This window comes from Bombina bombina, chromosome 5 (genome assembly GCF_027579735.1).
Source record: "Bombina bombina isolate aBomBom1 chromosome 5, aBomBom1.pri, whole genome shotgun sequence".
In the NCBI taxonomy this organism is placed as follows: domain Eukaryota; kingdom Metazoa; phylum Chordata; class Amphibia; order Anura; family Bombinatoridae; genus Bombina; species Bombina bombina.
Window position 1 is genome coordinate 576620341 of NC_069503.1, and position 16708 is coordinate 576637048.

At 37.3% G+C, this 16708-nt stretch overlaps 1 protein-coding gene across 2 annotated transcripts in view; it reads right to left on the reverse strand.

The window, feature by feature from the left end:
* LOC128660597 (collagen alpha-1(XV) chain) overlaps nucleotides 1–16708 on the reverse strand; it is a 674535-nt gene that overhangs the window by 216246 nt on the left and 441581 nt on the right. For both annotated transcript variants that reach the window (XM_053714523.1, XM_053714522.1), the window contains exons 22-24: nucleotides 15735–15800; nucleotides 10252–10278; nucleotides 3869–3922 (exon numbers count right to left, since the gene is read on the reverse strand). In XM_053714523.1, the coding sequence (XP_053570498.1) occupies nucleotides 3869–3922; nucleotides 10252–10278; nucleotides 15735–15800 (147 nt within the window). The remainder of the gene's footprint in view (nucleotides 1–3868; nucleotides 3923–10251; nucleotides 10279–15734; nucleotides 15801–16708) is intronic.

A 16708-nucleotide genomic window follows, 5' to 3' on the forward strand; every position in this document is an offset into this window, starting at 1 on the left:
TGAGAGTGTGTGTGCCTGTCTGTGTAAGTGTGTGTGCCTGTGTCTCTGTGTGAGAGTGTGTGTGCCTGTCTGTGTAAGTGTGTGTGCCTGTGTCTCTGTGTGAGAGTGTGTGTGTTAGAGAGTGTGTATGTGAGAGAGTCTGTGTGTGCAAGAGTATGAGTGAGAGTGTATGTGTATGAGAGAGAGTGAGATTGTGTCTCTGGGGTAGATTTATCATAGTGCGAGCGGACATGATACGATGTAGCGTTTCATGTCCGCTGCACATCGATAAATGCCGACAGCATACGCTGTCGGCATTTATCATTGCACCAGCAGTTCTTGTAAACTGCTGGTGCAATGACGCCCTCTGCAGATTTGTGGCCAATCGGCTCGCGCAGAAACAGGGGCATCAAGCTCTATACGGAGCTTGATAAATCGGCCCCTCTGTGTGTGTTTGAGAGAGTGAGTGTATGTGTTTTTGAGAGATTGAGTGTATGTGTGTTTGACAGAGTGAGTGTATGAGTGTTTGTTTGAAAAAATGAGTTTATGTGTGTTTGAGAGAGTGTTTATATGTGTGTGTGTGTGTGTGTGTGTGTGAGAGTCTGCGTGAACTGTATGCGCTTGTGTTAGTGCCAGTGTCTTTGTGAGAGATGGTGTGTTAAAGAATGTGTGTGATTGTGTGAATGTTTGAAAAAGCGTGAGAGAGGGCATGTGACTGTTTAAAAAAGTGAAAGAGTGTGTAAATGTTTGAAAGAGTGTGAGAGAGGGTATGTGAATGAAAGAGTGTGAGAGAAAATGTGAATGTTTGAAAGAGTGTGAGAGAGGATGTGTGAATGTTTGAAAGAGTGTGAGAGAAGGTGTGCGAATGTTTGAAAGAGGGTGTGAATGTTTGATAGAGTGAGAGTGTGTAAATTAGGCATGTGCATATCGAAAAAATTTGGTTCGGATCGATTCGAATTCAGAAAAATTTGAATCAATTCGTTTCGGATTCGTTTCGGATTCAAATAAATTTGGCTGGATTCGGTTCGGTTCAATTCGTAAATTCGGAATTTCGGTATGTGTTAGGTGGGATATGCTGTGTATTAGACTAGTATTATGTACTGTATATTAGGTGTAACCCATAGCAGTGATATAACCTAATATACCGTACAATACTAGTGTAATCCATGGCCATCCGAATCTACCGAATAAATCCGAACTAATTCCGATTTATTCGGTAGATTCGGCACTATTTCAATTCGGAAATTCGAATCGATTCGAATCGATCCGAATTTAAGAAATTCGGCCGAATTTCCGAATCGATCTGAAACGAATTGCACATGTCTAGTGTAAATGCTTGAAAGAGTGTGTGTGAATTTGTGTATGTGTTTTATTACCTTTACAGCATTTTTAAGTTTGACTACACTCAAGAATAAAGTGCGCACACATTTTAGTCACTTGGACAAAAGTTGCACTTTCAAAAATGTTTGCACACACTGCTCAAAAGAATTTGAGGGAGCATTGCTTGTCAATACAAATGTAATTTTAATTACAATTATTATTTATTTTTGAAGTGCCATCCGATTTCATAGTAGTGTACATGAGTAAGGGTATAACGTGACAGTGTTTCATGGTAATGAAATAAAATAAACAAAACTAAGTTATACAGGTGAAGGATTGGCCCTGTGCCAAAGAGCTTACAATCTACATATACAAACACACTATATAGTAGAATAATAATGCTTTCAATTTTGAAATGTATGGTATTGTGAAAGAAACACATTGTCCCTTTGAAATAGTATTGTGGATATAATAGTAAAATATTAAAATTGTATGTATATTTACTTTTATCAACTAAAGAACACAAATATAATATTCACAAGACTCCATAAATTCACTCAATGATAATAAAAAACATTAACAAAGTTGGCATTAGCCATGGCTTGGTTACAGGTGACAACCCCTGTTTGGAACAAGGTAGTAGACATCACTGAATACATCAAAGATATGGAGGAGTATGTCTTTCTTTGTTGAGGCCAATTTTTATAATGAGATCTGGCAACCATGGACTTACCTCATGGTCAGAAAAGAAGTCCATAATATCCGCTTGTTGTGAAACTTAAAAAGTATCTAATAAATATCCAGTCACAGTCAATTCATTAAAAAGAGGTCCCAACTGTGTGTGGGATATTCCCAATTTAGAAATTCTATCCTGCCATCTCACCCTTTAGCCCTGATAAACAGACCCTTGCCTTATTTTGACCACTTGGACTTTTGTCTTTTGCATTAACCCTTGTTTATATGCCTCATGCTGACTGATTCCCTGGTTAATGAACCTTGGCTCACAAAATACAGTTAACATAACTTTTTGGATTATCCTCAGACACCTCTGCTGCTTTAATGAGTGATCTCCTGGCTACTGGCCCCAGCCTGCTCCTGACCTGTAGCTGCTTTCTCATTTCTGCACATTTCAATTTATTTATAGTAAAACCTTTATTTACCATTATACTGTTGCAGGCCAATAATGACGATCTCCTCATTAGCTAGTGAGCAATTAATCCCTAGGGTCTAAAAGTACACAGATATACACTTCCTGTCAGTACTAAACTTAACATCTTTAACATAACCTTTTTAATAAAAATTATTTTCTTAACATTATTTTTTTTACATACATAAATGATAACAATGTATAGGGTTTAATGTATCTTCAATGGGTGTCAAAATAATAACGCATCAATTGGTGAAGCAGGAAATGTTATAGTGAACCTAATCCCCTGCATTTTTAATGTGAGACTTCTATTCCAAATAAAAGCTTAACATATTTTTCACAGGTTTATCCTTTTCAGTTTTAAAGTGATTGTAAAGTTTAAAGGGACAGTCTACACCAGAATTTTTATTGTTTGAAAAGATAGATAATCACTTTATTACCCATTCCCTAGTTTTGTATAACCAACATAGTTATATAAATACATGTTTTACCTCTGTGATTACCTTGTATCTAAACCTCTGCAAACTGCCCCCTTTATTTCAGTTCTTTTGACAGACATCCATTTTAGCCAATCAGAGCTTGCTCACTGGAACTCCACGTGCGCGAGCACAGTGTTATCTATATGATAAATGTGAACTAACACCCTCTAGTGGTGAAAAACTGTCAAAATGCCCTGAGAGAAGAGGCGGCCTTCAAGGGCTTAGAAATTAGCATATGAACCTCCTAGGTTTAGCTTTCAACTAAGAATACCAAGAGAACTAAGCAAAATTGGTGATAAAAGTAAATTGGAAAATTGTTTAAAACTACATTCTCTATCTGAATTATAAAAAAATTATTTTGGACTAGACTGTCCCTTTAAGGAATTATAGTGACCGGTATCTAAAAATAATCTTAAAAACAGGGGCACTTTAATTCTTTAAATTTTACAATGATGCTTTTTTTTAAAAAATAGTTACCTTTGCATTATGGAAAACAGACAGCTGGTCCTCTGCCAGTAACGTTTCGGAGGTGTTAGCCCCGTCCGCAGACCGTACGGTCTGAGGACAGGGCTAACACCCCCGAAACGTTACTGTTAATAAATTTCTAAGGTATTATAAGACCCGGTGAGTGCTTTCTATTGACTTTGGCTGTTGTACTTTTTAATGCACCCTGGGCAGCTGCTATAAGCAAAGTGTGTGCGGAGCCCTACGTGGGATATATATATATATATATATATATATAAAATTATGAAGATCCATCCCGAAACGTCATAGTTTAAAATAAATGAATCACTTTGAAAAGACCAGAGAGTGCGTATCGTTCCTGACACTCTGGCAATTTTGTTTTTGAGATTTTAACAAATAATATATAAATAGAAAAACAAATGATGTGTGTTTTCGTTAGAGAGAAAGCGATAGATATGATATATTTTTTTTTAATTACCTTTGGTCCAGATGAACCTGGCAAACCTATATTCCCCATTGATCCTTTTGGTCCCTTAGAGAGAGAGAGAGATATTTTTTATTACGTTAGGATTTAGGAAGGTCACATTTTTTGTAAATAAATATAATAATGTAAGATGACAGTAAACACTTTGACCTAGATTTGGAGTTTGGCGTTAGCCGTGAAAACCAGCGTTAGAGGCTCCTAACGCTGGTTTTAGGCTACCGCCGGTATTTGGAGTCACTCAAAATAGGGTCTAACGCTCACTTTTCATCCGCGACTTTTCCATACTGCAGATCCCCTTACGTAAATTGTGTATCCTATCTTTTCAATGGGATCTTTCTAACTCCGGTATTTAGAGTTGTTTCTGAAGTGAGCGTTAGACATCTAACGACAAAACTCCAGCCGCAGGAAAAAAGTCAGTAGTTAAGAGCTTTCTGGGCTAACGCCGGTTTATAAAGCTCTTAACTACTGTACTCTAAAGTACACTAACACCCATAAACTACCTATGTACCCCTAAACCGAGGTCCCCCCACATCGCCGACACTCGAATAAATTTTTTTAACCCCTAATCTGCCAACCGCCACCTACGTTATCCTTATGTACCCCTAATCTGCTGCCCCTAACACCGCCGACCCCTGTATTATATTTATTAACCCCTAATCTGCCCCCCACAACGTCGCCTCCACCTACCTACACTTATTAACCCCTAATCTGCCGACCGCAAAGCACCGCCACCTACGTTATCCTTATGTACCCCTAATCTGCTGCCCCTAACACCGCCGACCCCTATATTATATTTATTAACCCCTAATCTGCCCCCCACAACGTCGCAGCCAGCTACCTACAATTATTAACCCCTAATCTGCCGACCGCAAAGCGCCGCCACCTACGTTATCCTTATGTACCCCTAATCTGCTGCCCCTAACACCGCCGACCCCTGTATTTTATTTATTAACCCCTAATCTGCCCCCCACAACGTCGCCTCCACCTGCCTACACTTATTAACCCCTAATCTGCCGACCGGAGCTCACCGCTATTCTAATAAATGTATTAACCCCTAAAGCTAAGTCTAACCCTAACACTAACACCCCCCTAAATTAAATATAATTTACATCTAACGAAATTAATTAACTCTTATTAAATAAATTATTCCTATTTAAAGATAAATACTTACCTGTAAAATAAATCCTAATATAGCTACAATATAAATTATAATTATATTATAGCTATTTTAGGATTTATATTTATTTTACAGGTAACTTTGTATTTATTTTAACCAGGTACAATAGCTATTAAATAGTTAAGAACTATTTAATATCTAAAATAGTTAAAATAATTACAAATTTACCTGTAAAATAAATCCTAACCTAAGTTACAATTAAACCTAACACTACACTAGCAATAAATTAGTTAAATAAACTACCTACAATTACCTACAATTAACCTAACACTACACTATCAATAAATTAATTAAATACAATTCCTACAAATAAATACAATTAAATAAACTAGCTAAAGTACAAAAAATAAAAAAGAACTGTTACAAAAAATAAAATAATATTTACAAACATAAGAAAAATATTACAACAATTTTAAACTAATTACACCTACTCTAAGCCCCCTAATAAAATAACAAAGCCCCCCAAAATAAAAAAATGCCCTACCCTATTCTAAATTACAAAAGTTCAAAGCTCTTTTACCTTACCAGCCCTGAACAGGGCCCTTTGCGGGGCATGCCCCAAGAAGTTCAGCTCTTTTGCCTGTAAAAAAAAACATACAATACCCCCCCCCCAACATTACAACCCACCACCCACATACCCCTAATCTAACCCAAACCCCCCTTAAATAAACCTAACACTAAGCCCCTGAAGATCTTCCTACCTTATCTTCACCCTGCCAGGTTCATCGATCCGTCCTGAAGAGCTCCTCCGATGTCCTGATCCAAGCCCAAGCGGGGGGCTGAAGAGGTCCATGATCCGGCTGAAGTCTTCATCCAAGCGGGAGCTGAAGAGGTCCATGATCCGGCTGAAGTCTTCATCCAAGCGGGAGCTGAAGAGGTCCATGATCCGGATGAAGTCTTCTATCAACGGCATCTTCAATCTTCTTTCTTCCGGATCCATCTTGCAGACCTCCGACACGGAACATCCTCTTCTCCCGACGCCTACTAGCCGAATGACAGTTCCTTTAAGGGACGTCATCCAAGATGGCGTCCCTCGAATTCCGATTGGCTGATAGGATTCTATCAGCCAATCGGAATTAAGGTAGGAAAATTCTGATTGGCTGATGGAATCAGCCAATCAGATTGAGCTTGCATTCTATTGGCTGATCGGAACAGCCAATAGAATGCGAGCTCAATCTGATTGGCTGATTGGATCAGCCAATCGGATTGAACTTGATTCTGATTGGCTGATTCCATCAGACAATCAGAATATTCCTACCTTAATTCCGATTGGCTGATAGAATCCTATCAGCCAATCGGAATTCGAGGGACGCCATCTTGGATGACGTCCCTTAAAGGAACCATCATTCGGCTAGTAGGCGTCGGGAGAAGAGGATGTTCCGCGTTGGAGGTCTGCAAGATGGATCCGGAAGAAAGAAGATTGAAGATGCCGTTGATAGAAGACTTCATCCGGATCATGGACCTCTTCAGCTCCCGCTTGGATGAAGACTTCAGCCGGATCATGGACCTCTTCAGCTCCCGCTTGGATGAAGACTTCAGCCGGATCATGGACCTCTTCAGCCCCCTGCTTGGGCTTGGATCAGGACATCGGAGGAGCTCTTCAGGACGGATCGATGAACCTGGCAGGGTGAAGATAAGGTAGGAAGATCTTCAGGGGCTTAGTGTTAGGTTTATTTAAGGGGGGTTTGGGTTAGATTAGGGGTATGTGGGTGGTGGGTTGTAATGTTGGGGGGGGTATTGTATGTGTTTTTTTACAGGCAAAAGAGCTGAATTCTTTGGGGCATGCCCCGCAAAGGGCCCTGTTCAGGGCTGGTAAGGTAAAAGAGCTTTGAACTTTTGTAATTTAGAATAGGGTAGGGCATTTTTTTATTTTGGGGGGCTTTGTTATTTTATTAGGGGGCTTAGAGTAGGTGTAATTAGTTTAAAATTGTTGTAATATTTTTCTTATGTTTGTAAATATTATTTTATTTTTTGTAACTTAGTTCTTTTTTATTTTTTGTACTTTAGCTAGTTTATTTAATTGTATTTATTTGTAGGTATTGTATTTAATTAATTTATTGATAGTGTAGTGTTAGGTTTAATTGTAGGTAATTGTAGGTATTTTATTTAATTAATTTATTGCTAGTGTAGTGTTAGGTTTAATTGTAACTTAGGTTAGGATTTATTTTACAGGTAAATTTGTAATTATTTTAACTATTTTAGCTATTAAATAGTTCTTAACTATTTAATAGCTATTGTACCTGGTTAAAATAAATACAAAGTTACCTGTAAAATAAATATAAATCCTAAAATAGCTATAATATAATTATGATTTATATTGTAGCTATATTAGGATTTATTTTACAGGTAAGTATTTATCTTTAAATAGGAATAATTTATTTAATAAGAGTTAATTAATTTCGTTAGATGTAAATTATATTTAACTTAGGGGGGTGTTAGTGTTAGGGTTAGACTTAGCTTTAGGGGTTAATACATTTATTAGAATAGAGGTGAGCTCCAGTCGGCAGATTAGGGGTTAATAATGGAAGTTAGGTGTCGGCGATGTTAGGGAGGGCAGATTAGGGGTTAATACTATTTATTATAGGGTTAGTGAGGCGGATTAGGGGTTAATAACTTTATTATAGTAGCGCTCAGGTCCGCTCGGCAGATTAGGGGTTAATAAGTGTAGGCAGGTGGAGGCGACGTTGTGGGGGGCAGATTAGGGGTTAATAAATATAATATAGGGGTCGGCGATGTTAGGGAAGCAGATTAGGGGTACATAGGGATAATGTAAGTAGCGGCGGTTTACGGAGCGGCAGATTAGGGGTTAATAATAATATGCAGGGGTCAGCGATAGCGGGGGCGGCAGATTAGGGGTTAATAAGTGTAAGGTTAGGGGTCTTTAGACTGGGGGTACATGTTAGAGTGTTAGGTGCAGACGTAGGAAGTGTTTCCCCATAGCAAACAATGGGGCTGCGTTAGGAGCTGAACGCGGCTTTTTTGCAGGTGTTAGGTTTTTTTTCAGCTCAAACAGCTCCATTGTTTCCTATGGGGGAATCGTGCACGAGCACGTTTTTGAGGCTGGCCGCTTGCGTAAGCAACTCTGGTATCGAGAGTTGAAGCTGCGTTAAAAATGCTCTACGCTCATTTTTTGGAGCCTAACGCAGCCATTCTGTGGACTCTCGATACCAGAGTTATTTTTATGGTGCGGCCAGAAAAAAGCTGGCGTTAGTTTTTCGGGTCGTTACCGACAAAACTCCAAATCTAGCCGTTTGAGATTTCAATATAAATAAGTGTAAAGTGATATGTAGTAAAACAACTTTGCAATATACTCTTATTACTTTTTGCCCCCTCTGCATGTCATTAAGCTGTGAAAATTGTGGATTTTCTCATCCTCAGCAGCTAACCCTTCTACATATCTTTACCTAATTACTCAATTACTTTATCAGATACCAGCTGCAAAACATTGCAGTTTATACTAACATTATGACTGTGACTAGCCTTCTGGTCACTTGAAGTTTAAAGATCAAACTAGCTTCTCCAAATAAGGCAAGGGGTGGGTGAAGTTTGGCTATTGAAAACCATTGCAGCAAACAAGATGTTAATGTTTATTAAAAAAATATATATACTTGGCTCACATGTTATTCTATAAATTGTATTTGATTATTTTTCCCCACTTCCAATTGCTAATTTTACAAGTTCAGCACTGCCTGCATTTATACAACTGATGGAAAATACATAAAATACATTGTTATGCATTACAGCTCTCTTTAGTAGTCAGGGGGCTCAGTATTAAGATGTAAAGTAATCTTTGCATTACTAGCATGGAAGAAAACCAAGCTGGTTTTAGTAGACAATACACTGGCTGAGTAATTACATTCTGCACCTAGAATACATGGTATATAATATAATATAATAGATATATGGTATTGGGTGCCAAAAGGGGCTACAGTCCTGCAGTCCTTTCTGGCAGCCAAGAAAACTTTGCTCTGCATGTTATGTTGTTGTTCTAGCACAATCTATTTTTCCAAAGGCAGGGGAAGTCAGCCCCACATATGACAGCACTGTGCTTGTCGTGAGGTAGAGGACAGGTATAAGAAAAACTGTTACACAGTAAGTATATGGTGGATAATTGGGACTAGATGCACAATCTGCTTTAATCTGTTGCTCACTGCATTCTCTGTCACTTGCGGCAGCCGCAGAGGTGTGCTCCTTCCAGCCCCAGTACGTCACATACATACAAGGGTCTGCCACTCCCATGGTGCTTAAGAGGTGCCGCCACTGCTACATATGTGGTATTGCTGTCCTCATATGGGAAGACTGATTTATCCTCCTACATGTCGGCTTGGGGGGCAATTGCCAACCAGCCCAGTCCACCCCAGCACATGACACGTGATACTCACTTTGGCCTAGATTACAAGTGGATTGCTAATTTATCGCGCGCCCGCAAACAGCATGAGAACGAGGGTCTCATTGGAGCCTATGGAAGCGCGCTCTTGTGAGCACAATGCTTCCCAGCAAATCAAATGTGAGCTTGTGTAGTGGAGGGCAAATATCGCTTCCACAAAAGCGTTATTTAGCGCTCCACTTATAATCTGGCCCTTTATATTTTATACACGGCACAGCATAATTTAATACAAATAAGAATAAAAAGCACACTTTTTAAAGGGCCATTATAATTAAAAAATTACATTCTTTAATCCTTTAGAGCATGTCATTTTCTGAGTATCAATTCACGACTCAGATGTGCAACTAGCGCTGCTGACTGGATCAGCGGTGGGTTCAGCTCGGGACCAGTAGTGCACCGTGGGTGTGAAGTGGAACATCTACTGTATATTGACACATTGTTGACCAGGGTCGACAGTCAGAAAATTACGAATTATTATAATGGCCCTTAAAGTTTATTTTCAGCTCCATCCAAGCATCCATGATTGGCTGCTCTGACTCTAGCCCCCACCAAATATCGGGCTCTTGTACAGTGACATGCGCTTCACAGACAGTTGTTCTGGCACTATTAATTTTTTTCCCGTTCTACCATGTTTAACCAGGAAAACATGGTTGAGGTGGACTACTGCTTGAAAATTCCCCAGCTGGCCAAGATAAACATATTGAGATACACACACTCACAGGTAAAGTTATGGAAAAAATATTGGAGAGAACGTGCCTCAAAAATAACACAGTGCTTATGTGAAGAACCTGGATAATGAAATGTAATACTTACAGGAGGCCCCAGAAGTCCATCATTTCCCTGTAAATTGAATTGATAAAGAAGAGAGACTTTAGACAAATATATTAGAACAATAAAGCAAATGTTACCAGTTAATTCACATTTAGCTTTAAGCTGATTAAAATGTAATTCATTTTCTCTATTTTCATATGTCCCATAGAGGTCAGGAAAGCCATAGAAGAGCTTATATACATAAGTAAGGCCTAAACATAGGCCAAAGAATGCAAATCATATAGCGATGAGTAAAAGATTAGATTCAGGAAAAAAGAGAGGCCTATAAATTTTTCATGGATGCAGCAGTAAATCACCTAAATGTGGCCATAATTGGGGATTATTCAATATATCTGTACAGGCCTTTAGGTCTTCTAATATTTTGTTTACCTAACAAGTTTGCACAGATAGAAAAATGATTAAAAGTACAAACTGAGGTAAAATGTTTTTTTTTCTTCTTCATTTTCTTCTTTTCCTTTCCTATGACATGCAGTAGGTAGATATCAAACTATTTTTTGGCATTTCTGTAAAGAATTGCATAGCTGAGGACTATATGTTCTGTTATCCGCCCACACAAATTTAGTTTCAGCTTTTCTAACACAAGAAAAATACCAAATAATATTTTTTTTTACATTACAGAGCCTCAGCACTTATTCTAATTTACAAAAATGGCTGTTCATAGTTGTCGCGCAGAAGTTTGTAACATGATACATTGAACCAGGTTTGAGTTAACCTAGCGATCTTCTGTTGTTGCTATTTGGTAAATTATTTTCTAACATTCACTACTTCATTGTTCATATAAGCATCAAGTTTTTTTCTCTATAAAGTAATGAGAACCACTAGGTTGTAACCTAGGTCTCTTTGGGATACCAGGATTTAAAATAGCCAATTAACAATTTTAAACAACTTTTCAAATTACCTCTATAATTTACTTTGCTTTATTCTCTTTGTATCCTTTTTTTTTTTTTTTTAAAAAAGGACACCTAGGTAGGGAAAGGAGCTGCAGTGCATTACTTGGAGCTAGCTGCTTATTATTGGCTGCACATATATTCCTCTTGTCACTGGCTCATACATTGGGGCATATTTATCAAGCTCTCTATGGAGCTTGATGCCCCGTGTTTCTGGAGAGCCTTCAAGCTCGCCGGAAACACAAGTTTTGAAGCAGCGGTCTGCTCTGAGGTGGCGGACAGACATCGCCAGAAATCAACCCGATCTAATACGATCAGGTTAATTGACACCCCCTGCTAGCGGCCAAGATTGGCCGCAAATCTGCAGGGGGCGGCATTGCAGCAGCAATTCATAAGACCTGCTGGTGCAATTTATCGATGTGCAGCAGACATGATCCGCAATATCGGATCATGTCCACTCGCACAATGATAATTCGGCCCCATTGTGTTCAGCTAGCTCCCAGGAGTGCATTGCCGCACCTTTAATAACACCAAGAGAATGAATCAAATTTGATAACTTGAAATTTCGAAAGATGTTTAAAATCGTATGCTCTATCTGAATTATGAAAGAAAAAAGTGTATTCCATGTCCATTTAACTGAATAAAGCATAAAATGACATGGAAGTGAAAAATAAACTTTCATGATTCAACCATTAACAAAAAACAATTCTTATGTATTTTTTATTATAAAATTTACATCCAAGAGTTATGTTTCAACAAAGGATACACATTTTGATAATAGAATAATTTGATAATAGTAACAACATTGAAGAGTTTCTTTTAAAAACTATACTCTCTCTGTCTCTGAATCATGAACATTGCATTTTAATAGACACTAGCTGCTAGTATGCTGTATTTAAGTGAATATGAGACCTGAAGTTTCTTGGTTTAATATACTTTAAAGGGACATTCCAGCCAAAATTGGAATCCACATGGATTAATTTCAGTTTTGAATAGAAGCATTTATGTAACACATGTATTAGCAAAAAATACTTCTAATACAAGCTATAGCAGTTTCAAAGGTATATTTAAGTATGCACCGTGCACCAGCATTTTAAACACAGCACTTGCTTAGAGAGCCTAAAGTGATTTTACTATCTGGTAATGACTCAGTTTGTTAATTGCTGACATGATACAAGCCCCACTGACCCTCTGAGCAGCTGCAGTATTTCAAATGCTGGTGCACTGAGAATAGCTATTAATGCTTCACATGCACATGCAGAGAAAACTGTTAACACTAAAACAGTAATAACTTTTACTAGAAGCATGTTTACTAATACATGTATATTGCACATTATGGGGCCGATTTATCATTGCATCATTCGCTGGAGTCAATACGCTCGCCAGACATAGCTGTCACAAATCTACATATGACGGCATTATTTTTTAAAAAGTCTGTCAAAAACACGCGCGTCAAGTACGGCTCAATGAGCATCGGACTGTTGATAAATAAGAGTCATCAATGTTGCAGATATTCTGTTTTTTCCAACTTTATTTATACTATTTCATTACTGTCCATGAACATTTCTCTAAAGATAATCTTTTATATATCTGTTAAAGTCCAAGAAATAGCTAGATTTATACCTGAACAAACAACAATATCTCATAGAAAGTTATTGTTTTCATTTATTTGTTATACAAAAAAATCTGATTTATGATATTTTCACATAAATTAATGTGTATTTGTATTTCTCAAAATCATGATATGCCTATCTCATGATTATTTATTTTTTTAAATGATTATTAATGCTAGAATGTGTACATATATCTTTGCATATACTTGTGTATATATATATATATATATATATATGTGTGTGTGTGTATGTCAGAAATCTTTTGCAAATATATTTACATGTCCCTAAATTCCTTTTTTTTTGTTCTAAACAATGTTGTATTTCATATCTCTGTGTTTATTTATGCCACTATATGTATATAGTGTAAATATATAATTTTTATGAGCAAGAATAATTGCAAATATAACATGTAATCAGGGTATCATATGTATTTATTTGCAATCAATGGATATTTTAAGAGCTGGGCCAGTTTTCTCTCTGCACCTGTGTAACCCTTCCTGATTGCAGTCTAGTTTGAAACACCACCCCTACACAGGTGTTAAAAAATGGGCTGGCATTTAAGAGGACATTTCTTAATGAAAATGAAATTCAAGTAAAAGGAAGAAAAACACTGAAAAGAGGAGGACAGTAAAGAGCTGATTTTAATTTCTGCTATATCGGATTCATGACAGTTTAATGTTAGGTAGACTATCCATTTATATTGAATTAAACATCATTCGATTATTAAAATCATTGTCAGAAATATTACACTGTGTGGCCTAATGTCATCATCAATGTTTATCTTTAATACTAATGACATATACATACTTTCAAAGTATAATACACAATGTAACAAATGGCACTTACAAGTTCTGATGAATGATCAATGACTCAAGTAGAGGGCAATTTATTTCATTAGTGATAGTAGAAAATGTATATTTCAATCAGATTGGGTGATTTAATTACGTGATTATTCATTTACCAATAGGAAGTTGTGGAAAACTTTACCAGTTTGTGGGTTGTTTAAAGGGACAGTCAAGTCCAAAAAAAACTGTTTCAAATAGGGCATGTCATTTTTAACAACTTTCCAATTTACTTTTATCACCAATTTTGCTTTGTTCTCTTGGTATTCTTAGTTGAAATCTAAACCTAGGAAGGCTCATATGATAATTTCTAAGCCCTTGAAGGCCGCCTCTTATCACATGCTTTTTTATTTGCTTTTCACAACAGGGGAGAGCTAGTTCATGTAAACCATATAGATAACATTGTGATCATGCCTGTGGATTGTGGCAGACACTGCACTAATTGGCTAAAATGAAAGTCAATAGATAATAAATAAAATGTCATGTGATCAGAGGGCTGTCAGAAGATGCTGTGATACAAGTTAATCACAGAGGTAAAAAGTATACTAATATAACAGTGTTGGTTATGCAAAACTGGGGAATGGGTAATAAATAGACATGTGCGATTCGGTTCGGTTCGATTCGGAAATTCGGAAAATTCGGAAAATTCGGAGATTCGCATCGAACCGAATCTCCGAATTAAAATAGTGCCGAATCTACCGAATAAATCCGAATTACTTCGGATTTATTCGGATTTATTCGGATTTATTCGGTAGATTCGGATGGCCATGGATTACACTAGTATTGTACAGTATATTAGGTTATATCACTCTGCTATGGGTTACACCTAATGTACAGTACATAATACTAGTCTAATCCCACCTAACTCTTACCAAAATTCCGAATTTCCGAACCGAATCGAACCGAATCCAGCCGAATTTATTAGAATCCGTATGAATCCGAAACAAATCCGAACCGAATTTATTCGAATCCGAATGAATCCGAAACAAATCCGAACCGAATTGATTCAAATTTTTCCGAATTCGAATCGCTCCGAACCGAAATTCGAAAAAATCCGAATCGATCCGAACCGAACCAAATTTTTTTGCCATGCACATGTCTAGTAATAAAGAGATTATCTATCTTTTTAAACATCAAAAATTCTAGTGTAGACTGTCCCTTTAAGAGTTTGAGTATTGCGTCAAATTTGGTGTGAAAAGTGTTGCGTCAAATTAGGTGCGAAGTGGAGAGTGGGACTTGTATTACATGCGTTAAACATGGTGCTAATAGATGTATCCAAAAAAAGGAAGTTGGCTATATTATGTAATGTATTTATTTTATTTGTATCCCTATATCTACTAGTGCACCAAATTTGGAGCAATAATATTGTCCCCTAGCTTTGTAATGAGAGACAAAAATTTAACAATCCATAAGTAGTAATGTATTTATTTAATTTTTATCCCAATATCTATTAGTGCTCCAAATTTTGAGCAATACTTTGCACCAAATTTGGAGCAATAATCTTGTCCCCTTGCTTTTTAATGAGAGACAACGATGTAACATAATCCATAAGTAGGGTAACATCTTCCTAATTTACTTTTATTATCTAATATGCTTTGTCTTGCAGCATCCAACATAACCTTTCTGTTTTCAGACTCCCATTGATTTCTATGGCATTCGCGGCCTCAAGGGTGGCGGTTTGAACAATAGGTACGCTGCGTCGGAATAGATGCAAGCGTACCTGTTGAATGTTTGATAAATTGGAAAGTGGGTCAAATAGAGTCGAATGTGATGGCGGATGATCAGTATTCCACTCAAATAACACAAGCATCGATCTGCGTCCGATTGATATCGCTTGAACGTATATTACGTCACACATTTCAACATTTGACGATCTTGACGCTTTAACTACGGCGGATCAACTTTGCGTCTAATTTGACGTGAGATTCCAGTATATTATCAGTTGAAGCATTGATAAATCGGCCCCTATGTTTCTTTCCAAAGATGTAATTCACCTATGTGCATTTAAATTTTGACTGGAATGTCCCTTTAATATACTGATCAATAAAGCACATTTATGTTCCCCTCAGCACTAACAATAAATTCTGTGCCTTGTACTTGGATTCTAACAATAGTTCACTTACAAGGAAGTCGGATAGCAGCTGAGAGTCGGAAATGTTCAGCAGTCCTTCTGTGTCGTTGAGCAGCAGCTAGTTGAAAATAAAGGTACAGTTAATGCATGATGCAGGGCTAGCAAACTACAAGATTTTGTATGAGGTATTTAAAGGGACATTAAACTGCTGGGTACAAGTACAGTACAATATATATTTTGTTGCTTTGCCATGACAGCAGAGAGAGAGAGACAGGGTAATGAGAACTATAAATATAAAATTGTTACGAACACTACTGCCATACAGTGCTCAATAAACATGCACACTCCTGAGCCTGCCTGGCTGTGGTGTCATCAAAAAGAGTTTTAACAAAGAATACCAAGAGAAAGAGGTACACTTGCAGTAGCGTCACCAGGGGGGCAGGTGGGGACTTGTGCCCTCAGCTACCCCATGTGCCCTTCCAACAGTTAGCATTCCTCCTACTCTGTGTATGAGACTGCACCTAGTTCTGTTGGCTCAGCCCACGATAGCCCTGCCCACCGCTCTTATCACAATAGCCTGGTACCGCCCACAAAAACATCAGGAAGCCTCTGGGAACTGTTGGGAGGTATTATATTCCTCTTCTATATGTGGTTTCTAGAGCCAACACTGTACATTTTAAAATAGAAGCAAAACTGGAAAGTTTCCTTTAAAAAAATGTACATTCTATCTGAATCACAAACATTTTATATTGATTTCCATGTCGCTTTATCAGAGAATAGTATAAAAGTTTGCTGTATTTTAGTGAATATGGGACTTGATGTCTCTCGGATTAATACATAGTATATATAATATAATTGATTGATAAAGACAGAAGATTTTTTTTTCACTCAGCACTAACAATAAAGTGAATTCTGTGTCAATGTTATTTTGGTATATCACCGATTTTATTCTGTTTTTAAATGTAAAAATATTTGTAGATTTTATTTACAATTAAAAAAAAAACACAATGGGGCAAATGTTATAAA